The sequence below is a fragment of the Cornus florida genome, unplaced genomic scaffold (genome assembly GCF_030987335.1).
Source record: "Cornus florida cultivar Cherokee Brave unplaced genomic scaffold, ASM3098733v1 CherokeeBrave_3.0.0_Hap2_Chr10, whole genome shotgun sequence".
Lineage (NCBI taxonomy): Eukaryota > Viridiplantae > Streptophyta > Magnoliopsida > Cornales > Cornaceae > Cornus > Cornus florida.
Genome location: NW_026775580.1, coordinates 111,315,901 through 111,338,154, shown reverse-complemented (window position 1 = coordinate 111,338,154; position 22,254 = coordinate 111,315,901). Strand labels below are relative to the sequence as shown.

At 32.1% G+C, this 22,254-nt stretch overlaps 3 protein-coding genes across 3 annotated transcripts; all 3 read right to left on the bottom strand.

The window, feature by feature from the left end:
• Positions 1-4,129: 4,129 nt before the first annotated feature.
• LOC132277152 (protein OXIDATIVE STRESS 3-like) lies at positions 4,130-5,326 on the bottom strand. Its single transcript, XM_059778902.1, has 2 exons — positions 4,623-5,326; positions 4,130-4,494 (listed from the first exon to the last, which is right to left on the bottom strand). Exons 1-2 carry the CDS (start codon positions 4,880-4,882, stop codon positions 4,248-4,250), a joined length of 507 nt encoding a protein of 168 aa, XP_059634885.1. The 5' UTR covers positions 4,883-5,326; the 3' UTR covers positions 4,130-4,247.
• Positions 5,327-7,229: 1,903 nt separating this feature from the next.
• Positions 7,230-10,065, bottom strand: LOC132277153 (profilin-1-like). The gene is made up of 3 exons (XM_059778903.1): positions 9,821-10,065; positions 8,558-8,695; positions 7,230-7,730 (listed from the first exon to the last, which is right to left on the bottom strand). Exons 1-3 carry the CDS (start codon positions 9,941-9,943, stop codon positions 7,596-7,598), a joined length of 396 nt encoding a protein of 131 aa, XP_059634886.1. The 5' UTR covers positions 9,944-10,065; the 3' UTR covers positions 7,230-7,595.
• A 2,457-nt stretch (positions 10,066-12,522) lies between these two features.
• LOC132277151 (profilin-4-like) lies at positions 12,523-14,800 on the bottom strand. The gene is made up of 3 exons (XM_059778901.1): positions 14,444-14,800; positions 13,556-13,693; positions 12,523-12,982 (listed from the first exon to the last, which is right to left on the bottom strand). The coding sequence occupies exons 1-3, from the start codon at positions 14,570-14,572 to the stop codon at positions 12,848-12,850; spliced, it is 402 nt and encodes a 133-aa protein (XP_059634884.1). The 5' UTR covers positions 14,573-14,800; the 3' UTR covers positions 12,523-12,847.
• Between the last annotated feature and the right edge of the window lie 7,454 nt (positions 14,801-22,254).

Below are 22,254 nucleotides of genomic sequence, written 5' to 3'. Positions count from 1 at the left end.
GCCACCATGACCTCCCTTCTTCGGCGATCCGTTCATCCCACTCGCTGATTTCTTATCGTTGCGCACGCCCTGTACAGCCTTCTTACTGGGTTTCCAACCCTTTCCTGTGTTCTTCATTCTCTCTCCTCTCTTTTTTTTTTTCTCTCTCTAAATATATGTGTCTATGTATAGATGATATAATAAGTGATGGATCTTGGATTGGTATTTATAAATGATCGGTATTGTACGGGTATTTTTATTTCAGTAATAAATATAGTCTAACAACCACCACTTAAGATAAGACCTATTTCGGTGACGACCAAAAACAAAAAAAAAAAAAGATAAGACCTATTTCTAGTTTTTATTTCTCAAGGGAAAAAGGATAAACTTTTGCCATTAGTTTTCAACTTTTCGTTCTCGCGCGTGAATTTTTTATCATAATATTTTGGGCTGTGAGGGGGAATATATTTTATTTTTTAGGTAAATTGTAAGCGCTTTTATAGTAAATTTTATTTATTTATTTTTCGTCAAATAATCCCCTCGACTAATTGATGGATTATTTTTTAAATTTTTACTAAAAATACCTTCACCAACCGTTAAAGAGATTTTATACAATTTGCCTAATAAATAAATAAATAAATATATATATATATATATATGCATTTTTATATACATATTTTGATTTATAAATGTATATATGGGTTTATATATCGTAATTAGTGGCTTTTGTTCAAATTGGGTTTAAGTTCATTTGAAAAGTAGTATAATTTTTATAATAATACCAATTTAACCTTTCGTAATTAATCCATTATCAAAATAATTAAAAAAATATTAAAACTTATCCTCTTAAAAAATTAGATTCAAAAAAAAGAACATTTAATTTAAGACGAAGGGAGTACATATTTTTATTTATACAATACGTATATTAGGGGAGGACAAAAATTCAGCCAAATTGAATATTCAAACCAGACCGGACCGTTTGGTTTGGTTTGCTAACGATTTGATTTGGTTTGCTAACGATTTGGTTTGGTTACAGTTCCAAAATTGTGAAACCGTAAAAATACGAGTTGGTCATGATTTAAGGTCTTTTATGACCGAACCGAACCGTTTAGTTATTTATATACATGTTAAATTATATATATATATATATATATATATATATATATTATAATATAATCTTATAATCCAAATCACTTAAAAGTTTTAACTATCAATCCTATAGTCCACTTTTAATTCTTTAAGGTTTTATCAATTTATTAAATGATTATTATTTTTTATTGATTTACAATGGTTGAATTTTGTTGATTTTCTGAATTGTGGCCGAATGTTTGTTGTTGAATCAGTAATTTTGAATATATTAGGTTATTAGCAATTCTGAATTTATTCATTTCGGTTCCAAAAGTGATAGAGAAGTATGAATTAAAAGTTCTCAATGTTTTTGTTTATTGTTGTGCATTTACATTTTGAAATATGAATACTTTTGCAGAGAAAAAAGAAAAAGAAAAGGAATAACAGGGAAAAAAAAAAAGTACATTGGAATCGAATCGAACCAAACCGGTTTCTCATGGTTTGGTTTGGTTTATTTGGTCAAATGGTTCGATTTGGTTCTAAATTTTCTGGAATCGTTAGCATTTGTTTGATTCCCAAAAAACTCTCAAATTAATTCGTGTGCCCCCCTAGTGTGTGTATATATAGGTATATGAAGTAGACATTTGATTAAACAATTAGATGGCAAAAAATGAATTTTGCTTACAAAAATAATTGAATAACACAAAATAGTTTTTTTTTTTTTTTTTTTTTGAATAGAAAAAAAAATGAAAAAGAAAAAGAAAATGATATTACAGCATTTAACTATGCTAGAGATATGTTAAAGAAATAACATGTAGTTGCATTATAAATATGATTGCAGGTAATGAAAAGTATAAGTTTAAATATTATTATTCAATATATATATATATATATATAAAATTTAACTAAATGAACACGACAATTGGATACATCCATTACCAAGGGCCTTGTGTCCTAGTGATAATTTCTCAAACTTTTAAAATAGGTGGTGAGAGTTTGATTTATTAAAAAGTAAAGTAGGTGTGTGAGTTATAAAAGATATATATATATATATATATATATATATACACGTCCATATAATTTTGGAGGTATTTTTGACAAAAAATTAAAAGATAATATCTCTATTAGACCAAGTCCAATGGTAGTGATTTTAGAGAGTTTGGGCCCAAATTGGCGATGCCAGACTTGCCAGTAGTCCAATGGAGTCTCCAAAAAAATGGGCCTGAGATTTTGGGTTGCCAAAAAAGGGAACCCCGTTGGCTATTGTGGCCTGCTTTAATTTTTTTAACTTTAGTGGCCCAAAATATTGTAGTCCAAACTTAATTTTAAAGGCGCGTTTGAGTTGGAAAAAATTGCAGAAACCAGCATTTTTTTTTTTTTTTTCCTAACTTAACTGTAGTATGCCTGATATAAACAGTGCCTTAAAAAGTTTTAAAAATGAAGAAAGGTGATTTTTTTTTTTTTTTTTTCAATCACACTTTTGACATCATAGTCATTTTAGATATGATTCTATATTGATACAAAAGCATACTTTTTTTTATATATATATTTTAAATTCATATCGTATTGTATTATTTTAATTTTTGTAATTCATAATAAATATTGTATTGTTTAAAAAAAAAATTTTGTATGATATAATCGTTAGGGAAAATTTAAAAGAAAAAAATTACTGCCTAGCGGTATAAATGGAGATTAGGTGTTCGAATCTCAGTGGAGGCAATGTGTGTAAGTCTCAACTCTAAAGAAGAAAAAAATAATATTAAAAATTTTAAAATTTTTAAAGAATGAAAAAATATATATATAATAACTAAAATTTGAAAATTTCAAGACCTTGACTTGCTTTTGAAAAATATTGACTTTACTCTTAAAAAAAATTGACGTGTCAATTTCAAATTTTAGGGACTTCATCATGCTGTTCGATAATAGCAATGCTCTATACTCATGATGTGATTTGACAATGTGGAATGATTTTCGATAAGCAAATGGATAAGAACAATATATAATAATAATAATAATAATGTTCATATACTGTTACCGTCGTAACCATTGACTCATAGTGAAAGCACCCTCCACATGGCTACCGTGGGATTTTACATCCACATATATATATTATTATTTTTTCACAAAAACACATTTTACATCCATATTTCACGACACCACGTTGAACGATCAATGATAAAGACTCTATCTACAAAATGGAACGTGGATTACTATGATTTGTGGAAAAAATTGGCGAAAATTGAAATGTTTAATAATAAATAAAAAATAATAAAAAGAAAAATCATGTGAGAGGGAGGTGGTGGGCTCCCCCCATCTTTCTCTCATTCTGCTGCTTCAATTTCATTGTTCCTCTTTATTTTGAGTGGTGATAGATCCTCGCACCTTTGTTTTGGAATTTTTTTTTTTTTTTCCCCGAAAAAAAGACTCTAAAATCGAATCATCTATCAAGTAAAACTTCTCATTTTTTTTTAACCAATCATTTCCTTTTATTTTGGAAAGTAAAAGTTACAGATGAAATTTGAAAGAGGAACCTTGAAATTTCAAAAAAAAAAAAATCAAAATAATTGTTAGTCCCTTCTAGGCCCATGGCCCGCGATCTACCTACCTTGCTAGACGCTTATTATGTCCACTCCCTCCGGGCCTGTTGATGGTCCGGCCCTCCAACAGGCCTGAGGTGACCCAATAGTCACCTCAAAATTTAAATTCATTCCTCTTTCACTTGTAAGGTAACCGTAACAGGTTCATCCTTACTATGGTGTCTTCTGTAAAAGCCAATATGTTCACTTGTACAACTTCCTTCAATGAGTTATGTTTCCCAAAAAGCTCAATTGGGTCTTATTTGGCAACCATTTTTGCTTCCTAACAAATGGCGTACTATAGTAAACCAAAACACATAAATAACTTTCTTTTATTGCGATTTGAATAAATATGTTTGTTTCTAAAAAAACGAGGCCAAAACCAGAAACACCAAATTGGTGTTTTTAATTTTTGCACAATAACAATTAACAGTACCCAAATTTTTTTTGCTCAAGTTGGATTTGAAGTTGAATTTAGTACTTGTTACATACATACATGCATGCTCTTGTTTGTGAAGTTTTTCATTGCCAAAAATAATTTAAAACAAATGGCATGGTAACAAAAACCATGAAAGGTGTACTAGGTTTGAATTTGAACATTAGAAATCCTTGTGTACATGAATACTACTGGGCCACAAAAGTAGCTCTCTTACCTAGTAAAGACAAAAAGAAAGAACCCCTTGAAGCTTTCTTTGATATGGTAGCCTTAGGACTGAATTTCTGACCATCCAAACCCCCTCCATAGCTCTTACACGACTTCATTTTCTTCTTATAAGGGCTACCCTTCTTTGCAAGATCTTCTAAACTCTTCACACTTGCTAGACTTGCAAATGATTGTGACTTACCTTTATAATGTTTAGACAGACCTCTCCTGCAAATACAAATACACACAGTTACACACAATTAGTCACACTAACTTGTTATTACCACTCTGCCAGCAGAACAAAGAACACACAAACACACACAAAAAAAAAAAAAAAAATCTTTGAAATTACTTACTTGATGGGTAGTTGGTCCATGAGATCAGATAATTCATACAAAGGCCCATATGAAGATGATGTTGACGAGGTTGCATCCTCTACCATGTCTGATATTGATGAAGAAGATGTTGTAACAGAGCTAACTGATTCTTCTTCAAAGGAGGATTCAGAGTCACAAATTTTATCACCAGTACCTTCCATGATCACCCATTGATCAGCATCATTAGAATCATTTTCCTTCAGAGGCTTGTCTTGATAAAAATGCTTTGATCCACTCATTTTGATGACCAAATCTTAGCAACAAGAATAAAAATAATAGCAGAGGAGGAAAGAGGATGAGAAAATCTTAGTTAAAAAGATTTTGTACCTTGTGATTTCCAGCAGGCTTAATTTGAGGGAGCATAGTATATATACACACACACACACACACACACATGGTAGGAGGGTTTTGACTAGTTCTATGATTTGATAAAGAAATGGTATTTGTTGTGTGGATGAAACTTGGTGGTCAATCAAAGGGAATAAATGAGGGGGATTGGAGGATTAGTGCTAGTTTATCTGTTTTAAAATAATTTTCTATATGTTGCTTTATGCTTAGATTTGTCATTATTATCTGTTCTCGTGGGTTTGAATTTCTCGGTTTCTCATCCTACTAAGAGATAGAGGATAAGGTCTGTTTTACTTTGAAGACGTCCATCCGTATCTGAGTCACCACTTTTCCTTTTGGGGAAACTCAGGTCACATTCTTGCCATGCTTGTCCCCCATCCATAAACCTATATATATATATATATATATATATATGACACAAAATCCCATTTTCAAAATTTTGTTTTTTAATATTAGTGTTATCCTCTACCTAAGTCACAACCCTAGTTTTAATTAAGAACTATGGCAAGGTTCATGTGTCCGATTTTTGGATGGAATAAGATGATAGCACTGTAGGCTCTTTACGGTCAATTTTTTTTACTGTTACGGTTTTTTTTTACTGATTGGAATAGATAAAACTTAACGATCACTCTTGTTATTTTTCTTAATAATATTTCTTTCTTACAGCTGTTATGGTGTTGGCTTGGTGGGGTTTTAAATTTAGTGTGGCCCAAATCTTATCCCTAATTAAAAGTCGGTTACATTCCTTCATATTAAAAGTAGTAAACGGTAGGCAATCAAGAGGTCAAGAAGATACAAATTCCAACTCTTACCCCTCAAGTTAGATAGAATTATATATATATATATATATATACACAATGTTGATGTATTTATTAAATTGGATGAAGGGGAGGCCTCACTCCTGAGATAAAGATAAGGTGGTTGACTTGGGGTAAGGAGTGATGGCATTCGCATTGCCATTCATTTTAATTGGAATTCAAAATGCCACCACATGCTGTGCTGGTACCCTCCCCATCCAATCTTATCCATGGTCCCACTGGTTTGACCCGCCCTTTAATCCCCCCAATGCTTGGACCCTTGCCTCTCTATTCCAATGGCTTGCTACCCACACAAACAACCCTCGTACCTTCCATCAACTCTCTCTCTCTCTCTCTCTCTCTCTCTCACACACACACACACACCACCACACAAAAAGAGAGAAGCTTCTATTTTTATTTGTTTATTTATATATTTATATTTTCTGAAAATAAAGTATTTATAATAAAAAAATGGAGCACTGAAAGAATTTTTATTCCTTAACCATTTCAAAATTCATATGCAAAGTATATTATTACCATAAAATATAGAAACTCGATGATCTAATTTTGAGGGTAGAGTGAGTACATAAATGTGTTTCTTCTCATGATAAAAATATAAATAGAGTTGAAGAAGATAATATTTCGAGTATGTCATGAGGAGAGTTTGGAACTCCCCTTGGGATGATAAATAATTTCAATTTAGAAAACAAAAAAATATACATTAAGAGATGCGGAGGGTCCTTTTTTTTCCCATTATTTTTATTTTTCTAGCCCCAAAAAAAGGAACTTGGGAAAGGATGGATTATAATACTCCCTCCCTTCTTACATTTTCATTAAATTCTCATTTAGAAAGATACTTTAGCATTGCATCTATTTACTATAAAACGATGCCCTCCAATTATAATTTATTTGTTTATTATATGTTTGATTTTATCATTATATTTTATTTACAAAAGTTGAAACTCGATCACAGACTGAATAGAGTTAGAATTTAGAAAAGAGATGGGATTGATTAAGGTCAACAAATATTTGAGTAATGAGTTTGGAGCTTTCTTCTGTTGTTCTCTCAGCAACAGATGCTGATTTGAAGGGGTTACCAACTTGAGGCACAAAAACACAGGCAAAAGACCAATAACCCAAATGTCAAAAAAGTATGAGAGGGCCGGTGTAGATTAATGGTACTTCCTCACCTTCTAAAGAAAAATGTCCAAAATGCTGGACTCATAGTATCCCTGCATCCTGTTCTACAAATCCTGCCACGTCACACCATATGTTGTTTAAGTTGAACAAATAAACGAAGTCTTAGCTCTCGGATAATTGTAAGAGTACATACTAAACCTATATGCTGTTAACTGATGGTGCCTTCGCAAACACCAGAACAGAAACCACCCCAGATTTTAAAAATAAAATAAAAATAACAAGATCAAGAACCGAAATGTCATTTATCACACAAACCAGATATTATACTTGTGAAAGATGTCAATCAATTAAGTTATCCACCAAAAATAAAAAGAAAAAGAAAAAAGAAAGAAAAGAAAACCATAAGCAGACAAGTACTGCACTTCAAGCCAACCATAACACTTCTCATAAAGAGAGTACAAAAGATAAAACATAAATTCAGGAAGAGATGAAATCCAATCACTTCTGTAGCACCAAACACCAATTGTTAACACAAGGAGTTCTCCACAACCTCATATACTTGTTGTATTATTATATCACTGCAACCATTCCAACAGCAGATATATGGATGCAAGCCTGTAAAGAGGCTAAGAAAATTTGAAATAAGTCATTAAACGTACCAAACCAATTAAAGACCCTGTTCAATGAGATAATCACCAAGCCTTTCAACTATCATGTTGCATTGGCCTGGAGTCATTGGTTCATCATAGATACCAATGATCAAGGCCTGATTTGTCTTTTTAACAGTAACACCTCCAGGTCCCTGAAACCATGATAGACAAGGGTCAGAATCTAACCATTACATTAGCACCATGTCAAAGGCAACGTTGACTATTCCAAGTCTAAGCATTATTCCAAGTCTAATCCAATGCTGAATAACAATAATTCAACAAATTGTTGCTATCATGATCCACAATCTTTTCAATCAAAATATAAAGAATATGAAATCTTCCTTGTGTTAATATAATTGGAAAATAAATTTCTGCTGCTGCAGATTAGTCATAGTATTGCGGACCTGTTTCAAGTTCAAAAATTACAACTTCAACATTCAGTTGGTTACAAATACAAATCTTGCGGAAGGGACTTGCATTGAGACATAGATCTGAGACAGCAATTTTTAAACATCATAATTGGAAATACAACCTGTTTACAATGCATAAATTAATTTACCCAATGGTGAAGCCCCAGAAGAATAAAAAAATAAATCAGCCATGTGGCTCATTTTTTATTATGTAAAATCCAGTTTTTTTTAAGGTAGGTACTAAATCAAGCTTTTTGCTAAACATGGTGTAGCTAATAACATAAGAAAGCTGTATATTTCTGAAAATTGTGAACTTTCTTAGCTTTGAAGAATTATATTTCAAATTGAACATGAAACAAAACATCATCATTCTTGAAAGTGAAGTCACCACCAAGAGGCCATTATCCCTACTTCCCAAAGGGAGGTAAGGCATGTGTGTGAGTACCAACTAAGGAAAAAAACAAAAAAAAAGTGAAGTCAACATACTTTATCAAATTTGTGTTTGAATACGTATGCACAAATGCAAGATAGATAGGTAATCAAACAAAGATCCGATATATATTCATCACCTTCTTCCCTCGAATGACAGCTCCTGCCTCGCCCTGTATCACCATGTATTTTGTGCCACCAAGGTACAAGCCAGTTGGAGCAAGTGAACCAGGTTCCTCAAAGTCAATCACTATTGCAGTTATTTCTTCAGGCTTGAACTAAAACAGTGTTGACATAACAAGCAATGAATATTCAGCTATGCGTTCAAGAGGTACGAATACACAATGCACATGACATTCAAAGACATTGTGTTAGAGTTGTGTCTGCATGACATGGATGTTAATGTTCTCGGTATATCAAACCAATAAAGAAGCTTCCGAGTCAAGGGAGAAACAGAAAAATCAATTATTAATAGGTATCTTTTTGCTTGTGTTACATTTGTTTCCCTGAAAAAGTATATTAGAAGAGAATAATTTGATTTCATTTTTTATTCCATTCCTTAGAATAGCCAATTGCTAGAAACACATTTAGCTGTAAGCATTAATTGAAATTCACACTAATCCCATTCAGGGACTAGTGTGACGTCAAATCACACGAGCTCTCAATTGAAGTTTTAGGAAGAACGAGAAAGGGATTACCATATTAAGTGTATATGGATTATCTAACTAAACACAGATCAATTCTATACTTGATGAAAAACAAATTCCAGTGACCCAAAAGTTTAGGGAAAAAAAGGAAAGCCAATGTTTTTCCATGTTGAAATATGTACTATATGAACAGTGATCATTTCTGAAACCTTGAAAGTTAAGGTTTTCTGCAAAAACAAATTTTATATGTGTGTTGATATTAATTTATCTTGCTATACTATTCAGTTCTAACAGGTAATTTAATGATTAATGATAAATTTCAATAGATAAATAAAAATCAAATCCACAAATGATGCAAATACTAAAATCCCAGATCTCAAATGATATAGAGTAATCAATCAGAACACTATCAATTAAACAAAGACCGAACACAAATTAATCAACAAATCGGATCAAAACAAGACAATTCAAATCAAGTGAACAAATACACTCAGTAGGTGGATACGGATTGATCTTCATAACAGATCGAATACATAGAGTAGAAATACAAATTCAAGCAGAATGAATCAAGAATATGCTTTCAAATCTAAACTAAAAACGCACTCCGATCAGATCCAAGATAGAGCATCAAACCTATTAAACAATTTTCTTTTAGAATCAAACAGAACTTTTTCACAGCTTCGAAAAGCACAAGCAAAGTTAAAAGCAAATATATATATATATATATATGGGTTATATAGAATAGAAAATAGAGACCTGAGGGAAGGAGGCGCTCTGGGCCCAGACGATGCCGTCTTGGCCGATGATGGCGGAGGAGGTGAGATGGTTGCCTTCGATATCGCACATGAGGTGCTCGTCCACGTACACTTGCCACGACATCCTCGTTTACACTTTCTTCGGCTTCTTTGTGTTTTTTGTGTGTGTGTGTGTGTTAGCTCAGACTCTGTTCGGGGTCTTCTTGGGTGAAGAGAGATGATAGCGTCGAAACAACGAAATGTCATTGAATCATCACACTAATATATAGGGTGGAACGCTAGTTGCGACTATCACAATTTCTATAATTACACCTTATGTCTCCTTCTTTATTAAAATTAAAAATATCTATAATTACACCTTATGTCTCCTTCTTTATAAAAATTAAAAATATAATTTTTATCTTAATAATTACTCTTTAATGTTTTTATCCCACTTCTTTTATTTTCTTCTCTTCAATTTTATTTCTTATATCAAATATGGATTGTCAAATATATATATATATATATATATATATATATATATACACACACACACACACACACGTAAATATATTATTTTCCTTTTTTTTTTTTTAAATTGTCAAAACAAATAATATTATGGGAATAGATTATTTTATATCTTTTTTTAAAATTATATTTTAACTATATATATGCTATATATGGTCTATGAATTCACTTTCAATTTTTATAATCACAATAAAAAGTAATAGGAAAAGAAAAATGACAGAATTTTGAAAGAAGTAAATTAGAGTATGATTGAATAAGGAAAATTTGACTTTTTAAAAAAAAAAAAAATTAAAGAAATTTAAAGAGTAAATGAGGATACAAGGGAAAAAGTTAAGAGAATTTTGGAAATTTAATATTTTTAAGGGGCATAATATACAAATTTCTATATACATATATATGTAAAAATAATTTAAAAATTCATATATATTATATAGGGGGCAAGCCGGGTTGTACATATATATATATGTGTGTGTGTAAATAACTACCTTCATATGTGTATAAATTTTTTATTTATTTATTTTTCTCTCTATCACTTAATCAATGTACGTGTGTGTATATATATATATATATAAATTATATACATATTATTTTTTTTCTCTCATCACTTAATTAATGTACATGTGTGTGTATATATACATCACTTGCTATCAATATATAACACGTATATATGTAGTTATAAGATAATTTAAAAAAAGAAAAATAAAATAATCAATTATCATAATGTTATTTGTTTTGGCAAATTCAAAAAGAAAGAAAATAATATGAATTGTGATTATATGAATTGAACGTGAATCCGTATGCGCACACACACACATACATATATATACATATATATAATTAAAAAAGGAAATTAAATAATCCATTCCCATAATATTATTTGTTTTGGCAATCCAAAAAGAAATAAAATAATATATTCCCGTATGTTTTTTTTTTTTTTGCAATCTATAATGTTATTGATATAAGGGATAACTTAGGAGAGTAGAATAAAAGGAGAGAGATAATAAAAAGGTTAAAGGGCAATTTGGTTTTGAAAATTTATATTTTTAATTTTCATAAAGTAGGAGACATCTTATAAATGAACGTATAATTATAGAAATTGTGACCAATAAGAAGAGGCAGTCACGATTACAACCGGTTAGAGTAAGGTTTTTGAGTTATGTTCTTTTATCAATGAAAAATAAATAAATAAAAAATAATAATAATTGACATCATGAGATGTGGGGGTAATACAATTTACCTGAAAATTTATATATATATTGTTCTATTTTTCCTTACCAAGGTGGGATCAACATTTATTACTGTAAGCTCATTTAAAGCTGTTCCTCATTATATGATAAGTAAATAATGTCTTTGTATCATAATAATTTTTTATATTTTATTCTCTACTTTTCAAAATGAATAATGAGGATTCAATTTTTTAAAACAGTAAAGTGAATGTGTGTGATAAAAAAATAAAAAATAAAAATTCTGTTGAACGATTTACCCCTGTAAAATTTGTCCAAACCAGGAATGATAATTTACCTAATTTCATTTCATACTGTGAGAAAAAATGAAATAAAACAATTTTTTTGTTCTTTTCTGCTTTAGATAACACAATAAATCTGCGAACCCAAAAAAAAAAAAAAAATCACAATAGTGAAATAAATAGATCGACCAACCCGCTCAGAATCACAATAAAAGCTCATATGAGCTCATTAAGCATGAATTATGCAATTTAAAAAAATAATGTAAATGAAACATATTATTTTTCTCACAATCATACTTTTTCTTTAAAGTAGATGTTATCATCCCACCTTATTCTTCATTATGGCTATGATTAGGTTGGATTTAAATTGATGCCTATTCCTTTTTGAATGGCGAATTTATTCATTGGATACTCCCATTCATAGCCTCAGATCCATCAACTTGCAGCACTTCACTTCTGGTCCACTGGCTTCCTCTGCAAATATTATCCCATTTTACATACATATTGAATAATGTATTTCTTTTGGTGCATTGTTGGTGTGCAAGTTGATTAATGTGCCTATCATTTTCCATTTTGATATCACAAGCAGTGTATGGGCCATCGTCCTTTTCTTGACATGTGCATAAAAGAAGATTGTACCAACTCTTTTTGAGTTGGGCCTCAATTCGGGGCCCGTGGGTCAACCACACCTTATCCACCAACCTGTGTCGAATGGAAAAGCCCACATGGCATTGGAAAAGCCCTCAATTGTGATAAGCTTATAAGGAAAAGCATATAAAAAGGTTTCATTGCATATCAAAATTTATATTGCAGAGCCAACTGAAAGGAAATGTAAAATACCACATATGGGTCATGGAATACACAAAAAAAAAAAAAAAAAAAAAAAAAAAAAGAATCAAGAGGTTAAGAATGCAATGCAAATTAAAGCAATCCTAAAAAAAAAAAAAATGCCTTATGTCCTCAAATGGTTACTGCGTGGAACAACTCCACTTCCAATTCATGTCTTCAGAAAGAAGGAAGAAGGTTGAAGCATAGAAGAAGAAAATAATGCTAGGCCTACAGGCCTTGATCAACGAGGTAATCTCCCAGCCTCTCAACAACCATGTTGCACTGTCCAGGAGTTACAGGTTCCTCATATATACCAAACACGAAAGCTTGACCGGTCTTCTTAATAGTAACACCTCCTGATCCCTGCAACACCAATTCAAATAAATCTCCAATTTAAACAAAACATGTGGAAACTCATCATATTCATTTATTTTTTTCAGCCCATTTGGGCCAGCTTCATTTGCCAAAATCTGACCAGCAGCAGTGGAGATGGTGATCTGAATATAAAAAAAATTGCAAGGCTACTAATCATACACTTCATATGGATACTGTTAGAGGGGCTCATCCCATATCGGATCCGGATGAGAAGTGAATGAGGTATAAATGAGTGGGTATACAGCACCACTGATACTTGATATCAGAGCCACAGAGAATGTTATGCTAGCTAATTATATAACTACAATTACAAACGGGATAGTAGCAGATTGCGGAAGTATTATTTTTATTACCAACAAGATGCACCTACAAGGCAAAGCAAGTTACCAAGTTTCTATTTAAGTTACCAAGGTTCTATTTAACTTAAAAAGAGCAAAGCTTTGTTACGAACAAAGAATTAATGGTCTGCTTATATTATACTTCAAGATGTGGTAAACCCACTGATGCCATGTAGGACTATATTATAGGAAAGAAAAGAGGTTGCAGACATAGATGCATCACCTTCTTTCCACGGATGACAGCTCCAGCTTCTCCCTGGATTACCATGTACTTTGTGCCCCCGAGGTGTAACCCTGTAGGGGCAAGGTGGCCTGGTTCAGCAAAATCATTCTTGATACCAGTGACCTCCTCCGGCTTTAACTGGATATAAAAATAACCAAAATAATTCAGAAAATGAAAGTGTGTCAAAAATATCAATTTGATAAAACAAAAAATAATAATAAATAAATCCTTGCCACTTGTAAAATGATCAAAATTAGAAACCAGAAATAATCACAGGCATCGCCATAAGAATATATACATGTTTTCAATTTCATAATGGGGTCTTTCTTTATTTAGTATCTGGTATTGAAACTCAACATTCAAGCAGCCACCAGTTTTATCAAATCACTATATAAATTTAACCTCGTCGCCACATTGACAACAATTTATATGTACAAAACACCATTATCTCAATATCTCATAACAATATGTACAAGTGAAAGAGAAACTTATGGAGCCGAATCAAAAGGACAATGCACATTGTTGTATTAACCGATGATCCAATCACTACAATAAACAGATCGATCCTTGGAAATCCGCCCAACAAGTGCAAGTGCAGTGAATGACATAAAATTGAAAAGGAAATCAAAATGGAAATAAAGATCAGAAATGGAGTGTTCGATTTAGGCAACTCACAAATTATTTCCAAACACAACCATATCAAATCGAATTCGCAAAAATGCCATAGTAACGCAAAATTTTGATTAAAAGAAATGATCGAAGCACACTATGTCAAGCAATTTAAATAGATCAAACCAAACAACGATTTCGAAAAAAATTAAATGAAACATTACAATGACAATATAACCATAGGTATACAAAGGAACACACACAAATATATAAATAGACCTGAGGGAATGAAGCGCTCTGAGCCCAGACACTTCCGTCCTCGCCAATGATGGCCGCGGCCGAGAGATGTTGGCCCTGGCCGTCGATATCACACATCAAATGTTCGTCCACGTACGTTTGCCACGACATCTTCTCTCTCTCCTTCTCTGATCTCTCGTCCTGCTCTCTCTCCTCTGTATAAGCTTTTTCGTTGCTTTTCTTCTTCTTTTTTTCCCTCTATTTTTTCTTTTCTTTTATTTTTTTCAGGGAAAAAAAATTGGATGATTGATGATCATGATCTTCTCTCAGCCGTCCGTTCAACTGAATTTGACCAGTGCCGTACAAATCTGCCTTAATTCAAGGATAATTACATTCATTGCCGAATATACCCCCATAAAAAATTAAGGAATGCAATTATTCCCATTCAAATGATCAAATGACAAGAAGCCTCCCTTTCTTTTATTAAATTTATGGAAAAAATGATATTATTGAGAATCTTTAATATCCCGATTTAAAATATGTTGTGATTATTCTAAAATTTAACTTAAATAGATATCATTAACCAAAAGAGATAAAATATGATGTGATTATTCTAAAATTTCAACTTGAGTCCGACTATTTACCCTTACAAATAAAAATCTACTATTTCACCGAGTTTCTGTGATTACTTATGTGTAATATAATTGGACCCATTTATAAATAAAGGTAATTAACTATTTAGAAATTCTTAATATAGTATCTTTGTTAGATTTTAAAGTTTCAATCCCATATATATATATTACATTGCATCAATCTAAGATCTAAGAACGGTTGAGATACCTAAGATGGCATTTTCTATATATAGTTATATTGTGTATCCCTAGTACTGGTTAAAACTAATGATCTATGTGATTATCATAAACAAAAACAAAGAGAGGGATTTAAAGAAAAATTGCAAAAAATTGTAAAATTGTAAAACATTACCGTTTTTATTTCTAGATTTTGTACAAATTAAATTCTTATATTTGAATATCATGATACGTCTTTCAACTTAAATATGTATGATTACTACCATTGTTTGTTTCCATAAAATACAGTCTCGGATACAGATCATTTCCTTGGGACAGTCATTCATTAAGACACATCATTTGCTACATCTCCCTTTCAATCTCTCTCTCTCCTTTCAATCTCTCTCTCTCTCTAAATCTTATATACTAAGACCAAATTTTTTTCTTCCCTTTTAAGTAACTTTCATATTCAAATTTTGCTTGTCGGAATCCGTCGACTTCTTCAACTTGTACTAAACGTAATATATGGAAATAAATAAATAATGAATGGAATCTTCCGGTTTGAGGTTTTGCTCAGTTCACCAGGGAATAATCATAAATATATGTTGAGTTTTTTTTTTTTTTTTTAAAAAAAAAAACAAAAAAAATCTGCTGAAAATTAATCAAAGTTTTAGATTTGGCAAAAGTCATGGCGTCGCAGTTGACATGACAAGGAAGATGACCATCTTAGATCGCTCTTTGCATGAGGAAGACAGAGAAGATCGTAAATTTATTTATTTATTTTCACTCTAATTTGTTAAGATAAACGGCTGCCAGGGCCAGGTCACCAATGTGAAATTGTTGAGTATTTTAGACAGCCACATTAGCATATTTTCTTTCTTTTCACTCTTTCTCATTCCATTAACAAATTAACCCTATATTAAGTAGGTTTGTAAAAATGATGTGTGGTCCAGACATGATACTGCTTGGTTGTTATTGGGAAATATATTTTTACACAAAATGTATAAAACAACTCGGAGGTAAAAATAAATAATCCAAATTTTTTTTCGTGTAAATCAATTATGACACATCAAATATACACAAAAATAATAATAATAATAATAAAATAAAAATAAATTATACACAATTGTTGAAGATACTCTTAGTATCTAAGATTTAGAGAGAGGTTGAGAAGAGAGAGAAAGAGAAAGGGAGAAAGGGAGATGTGGCAAATGACCTATCTTAATGAATGATGTGTCTTAATAGTAGACTTCAGATTAGTTTTGCAGAGAGCAGGAGAGAGATTTTCCAAGGAGAGGATCCGTATCCCTTTTTTCCCTTCCTTATTTTTTAGTTTTTCATTGCCCTTTTTTTTTTAGTTTTCCATTTATGATTATATCATTTTTTTTTTTTTTTTTTTCACATCAGGTTTCATGGTACTCAAATTTACGAATTTTGAATTGTATAAAATCTACAACAAAAATTACAATGTATCAATTTTTTTTTTTTTTTTTAACAAATTTTCAATACTTTATTTATTTTTTAAATTCCTCTCCTTATTTTTGTTTCTGGAGGTCAGATAGATCATTAGCTTTGATCATTATAACAATTAACAAATGCCTATAAAAATTATTGATGTATATTAATGATCAAAGACAATGTTTTATCTCAACAGTTCTTATAGAGATGCAATGTGATGTGTGTGTGTATATATATAATAGATACACAATTTGATATATATGGTGATTGAAATTTTAATGGCTAACAAAGATAATAGATTAAGATGAGACGTAAAAAAAAGACTGCAACTTTTTAAATAGTTAATTACCTTATATTTTAATATGGGTCTCATTAAATTTGACGCATAAATAGCCACATAAACTCGGTGAAGTAGTAAGTTTTTATCATGGTTCGGCGTATCGCCAGTCACGATCGATACCGCAACCATAACTGATACTGCGAACTATGATTTTTATTTGCCGGACTAAATAGCAAGACTCAAATTTATGTTTTATATTTGGAATTAAAATTAGCAAATTTGGAAAAAAAAAAAATTAAAAAATTGAAATAAAATTATTATTATTTTTTTCATAATAATAATTTTATTTCAATTTTTTAATTTATTTTTTCCAAATTTGCTAATTTTAATTCTAAGTGTGAGGTATAATGACAATCCTAAGGTTTAGTATATACAAGTTGGCCTATTTTTAGTAGGGCTGTAACTTGAATTGGCCTAACCCAGCCCAGTTTCAACCCAACCTCAACCTGAATCGAGTTGGGTTTGGCTAACCCGAATTTTACTCAACATGGGTTATGGTCAAAACCCGTACCGAATATTTTCGGGCTAGTTGGGTCGGATTGACGGGTTGAATTTTTTTAATTCTTTTTTTTTTTGGAAATTTATATTATATATATATATATATATATCTATTATATATATTTGATTATATTATTATTAAAAAAACAAAATATTTTTAGGGCAAATCGTTTTAGCCTCCCCAATCGCCTCCATCTCTATTCTCTCTGAACTTGCCCCTCCTCTCTCTCTCTCTGCAACTGCAAACTACAAAATCTACAAGAATCAGAAGTTCAAAACCCATATATTTTAGTTTTATCTATCAGTCTGCAAGAATCAAAAGTTCAAAACCCATATCGGCATATCATTTTAGATTGTTCAAAAAATCAAACCCAAATTTTTCAGCCTCAAATGGGTACGCCAATTATTTTATAAATTGAGCTGCATACTCCAATTATTTTATAAATCTTTTTAAAAATTATTAAGATTTTATATATGGAATTGCTATCTTGTGACTTTTTTATATTTCCATTCTCTACAATGGGGTTACATCCCTGTATGGATCTTAATAACTTTTGCACATGCCATGTGTAAATTGATGAACTATAATAAAAGCCTATGGTGTTGGAGTTTCAGAGGCAAAATATTCTCTATTTCTATGAGTAGCTAGGCAAGATCTATAAGGTAGAAGGTACGATAATCTTTATCTCGGTCCATTCAAAAGGGAAAACATATTCTCTTGCCATTTTTCCAAAGAATCGAGATTCTGAAGTGTCAGATAAAGTTTGTGAAAACAGATTCATGCTTCCAATCTTATAGACAGACGCTAGAATTTGGATTAAAGAGAAAGAAGAGAGGTTCTTTCTTAGAGCACTTCCACTATGCATCTTTTCTTCTAAAACATAAAGTTACAGGCGCAGAGGCGACAGCAGCAGAGAGGATAGCGGCAGAGAGAAAGAGAAAGAGTCCCGACGGATTCAATAAAAAAATTGGTCCCTTAGTTCTTTTTTCTTTCCTTTTTCCTTTCGCATTTCTTATCAAACAAATAGGGAAATTTGCATTACTTTAACTAATACCGATTGATAGGAGAAAGACATATGTTGATAAGTATAATTATTGGTAGCATTTTATTCAGGATTCCAAGAGATGCTGGATCTGTTTTTTCGATTGCTCTCGATCCCCCTAATGGAATAGAGTACCATATCTTTCTTAAGAGAGAGGAGAGAGAAAGGAGAAATTTTTTTTTTGGGTTTTGGGTTGGGTTCGGGTTGAGCCCGAGCCCAACCCGAATATTGATAGGTACACAAAACCTATTATTTTATGTACCAAAATAAGCTTTTAATTAGATTTTTATATTATTTAAACATTCTTGTATGCTCATTTTGTGTTTTATAGGTGTTAATGTGTGAAAAAGAAGAAAAGAAAGTAAAAATCAGCATGCCACATCATCATCTGCAATATATATATATATATATATATATATATATATATATATATTATATTTTGAAAAGAGAAAGAAGAAAAGAAGAAAAGAAAAGAAAATAAAATAAAGAAAGTGTGTGCACGTGAAGAAGAGAAAGGAGGAGAGAGAAAGAAGAAAAGAAAAGAAAAGAGAGAAAGAAGGAAAAAGTCAGCAAGGGTAGGTAGGAAGCAAATGAAATGGTCAGTGCAGTAAATAGCAGAAAGGTGGCGTGAAGAAATGAAGAAACAGTTTGGGAAAAGCCATCATCACAGCCTACAAATGGGTTGATTCATTTGGCTATAAATTGCACACTTCGGAGGCAGAGTTGGAGGTAGAAAGTTAGAGATAGAATTTCTTTATGTAATTTTCTTTAAAATTTGTTTAATTTAATGCAAGTTATGTCCACAAGTTTTATTCTCATTTAATTTCCAATTCAAGTGTTTAATATTTTATAGTTGTAATTTCATTTCCATAATTCGTGACCAATCTCAAAATCAATATTTTTAAATCTCTTGTTCGGAAATAGAAACTTACCTTGAATGCGTGGTTCGACCCTACTTGCCATTAGACATTTTTAGTTAAATGGTTGTAGGTATTTTATATGTTGATATGGAGTGTATTTGACAACGATAAGTCCATAAATACACGCCTATCAAATATGTCTGGGTTTTGACAAAACCCAACCCGAACATGAGCTGATTTGTAAATTTAAAACCCAAATTTCAAAATTTTGGATTGGGTTTGGCTTGGGCTTGGTTAACCCGCCCAAGTTGCAACCCTAATTTTTAGACAATAACATCCATTATCAGAATTTTTTTTTTTTTTTTTTTATCAAAACAAGCCCTTAATACGTTAGAAAAGACAAGATTGCCCATCACTATTTAATTCATTTTTATTGTAAATTATTAGAATTCATGAAAAGTCAATTTTGCCTTTATTAAATATATACAATAATATACACACTATTACTGCCACTTTTGTAGAGGGATTTGAACCCATGATTGGAGGACGTCGGCGGCGACAATGGTTGTAGTGGTTCATGGAATGGTGAGGACATATATATACATATATATATATATATGTACATATACTCATATACTACTTATATAATAGAGTTTTTGGGTAACTTTAGAGAGAGAAAGTTAAAGTTAGAAAGAGAAATAAGTTAGCATTGATTGAACCAAGATATGAAGCCGGTGGGTAGAAGTCGGCGACGGTGGATGTCGGTAGTGGCAGTGGTGGTGGTGGTTCATGGCATGGTGGCGCTGGGTAGTGGGTGGTGATGGGCTTGGTGGTGGTGGCAGTGGTGGTGTAGGAAATAAATGGATGAAAAACCAAGAGAAATATAGAGTACTGATATGTTATGAGAAATACCAGAGAGTGTGAAATCAAACTATACGAAGACTTAGCTGAGGCGTGTGAACATACTGCCCTTAAGAGTAAATTCACCCTTCTTAGATGATATCTCAGTGTAGTAGGTTACGGCGTTCCATTCTCCAGGATACAACAGCAAAAAATCCACCGCAAATGTACACTCGTAATGCAGTGGAAGTTGAACAGCTTTAATATGGTCCTTTGGTCAGTGGGATTGCAGAGGATGAACAACGCAACGAATGTGTATTTGGCAAAACAATGACAGCCAAATAATATGAAGCCAGAAATAAAATTAGAGAAGAAAATAGTGAACTATATAACTCTCTGGATACATATATTGCAGAAGACGAAGAAGGTTTTTTAGTGTAGAAACCTTGAGACTTCTCGACGTATTTATAACCAGATAGTACAATGGTTATATACACATTCCACGATATAATAGCACAATATCAGCAATGGCAGGATATTACGATGACACGTTAATATGACGTTGCAGATATTAGGGTAAGTTAATATAAGTAGTGGCATAATAATAGGCTGACGTGGATATAGGAACATTAGAAAATATATACGTATTTTGAAATATATAAATATACAACAGGTGGTGATAAGGACAACGGACGTTGGCTATGACAAGGCTCGGAGGAACAAGGAATGACCGACAGTACCCAAACCTAGACCACTACGAACACGGTAGGGGGAGGAGCAAGGAATGACCTACAGTAACCCAAACCTGGACCACTACAAACACGGTAAGTAGAGGACGTCAGTGATAGTAATCACCCTTCGTCGCCGATGATACCAATTACCCTTCGCTGCCGGTGATACCAATTACCCTTCGTCGCCGAAAACTTCATCGGCCTTAAACCTGTTCTATATCACGTTCCTACGTGCCAAGATTTGTCTCTGCGAATAAATCTAACGTGCGTACATGCGCCTCGTCACTGACCACGCTCCAAGCTCCCTTCATGTCGCCGAAACATTTTCCTCTTCCAAGAAAACCCAGTAAAATCGAATTTCGGGTTTTATTTGCGAAAATAAACAGTGGTGGTGGTTGTGGTTGTGAGGGTTAATTGGGATATTGGTAGTTATGGAGGTGGACATGGCGGCGCTGGTTGTGGTGGTGATGGCGGTGGGTGGTTTTGGGGATGGAGACGATGGTGGTGGGTTTGAGGGAGAGACACTGATAGCTTGTTTGGGTTAGGGTTTGAGAAGGGAAAAAGAAGTAGAGAGTGAGGAGAGAGAAAAATTAGGTTTCTCAGATGTGTTGTACCCAGCAATCCATTTACACTTATTTGATTTAAGGGTATTTAAGTCAATCAGAAAAGATTGTATTCTTTAAATTGACAATTTAATGTGTTAAAGGGTAATAAAATCAATTCACCATTGTTAGTGGGTGTCTTTGTCAACTTTATCAAACATAAGGAGGTGTCATTGTCCAAAAATAAGTCTAATTCTAAAGTTTCAATTTCAAGCCGCCAAACATAACCTATTATCATTTAGGATAAAGTGCAAAAAAAACCCCTGAATTATTAGTTGTTTGCAACTAACCCCCCTGAACTAAAAGATTGCCCCCCCTAAACTATTGACTTGTTGCAATTAAGGACAAACCCATCACAAAAGATTATTTGTGATACCCCTCGATTCTAGAGCCACGGGTGATCAAGTCCGAGCATAGATCCGAAGGATATCAAACAATTAATATTTAATCGAACACAGATGACAAAATGAATTTAATAAATAAAGTTTAAGCTGGAAGAAACTAAAAGTAAAATCCTTTATAATTAAATACTTAGAATCTGATAATCCAAAACTCCATCAGTTTAACAACTCGGGAATCCATCTCAAGTGGACCCTTAATAAAAATCCCAAACTAAATGAAAGTAAAAACTGAAAATAAAATCCAAATCTAATATTTGGAAAGAAGTCCTACGTCGTCGGTAGAATGGAAGAT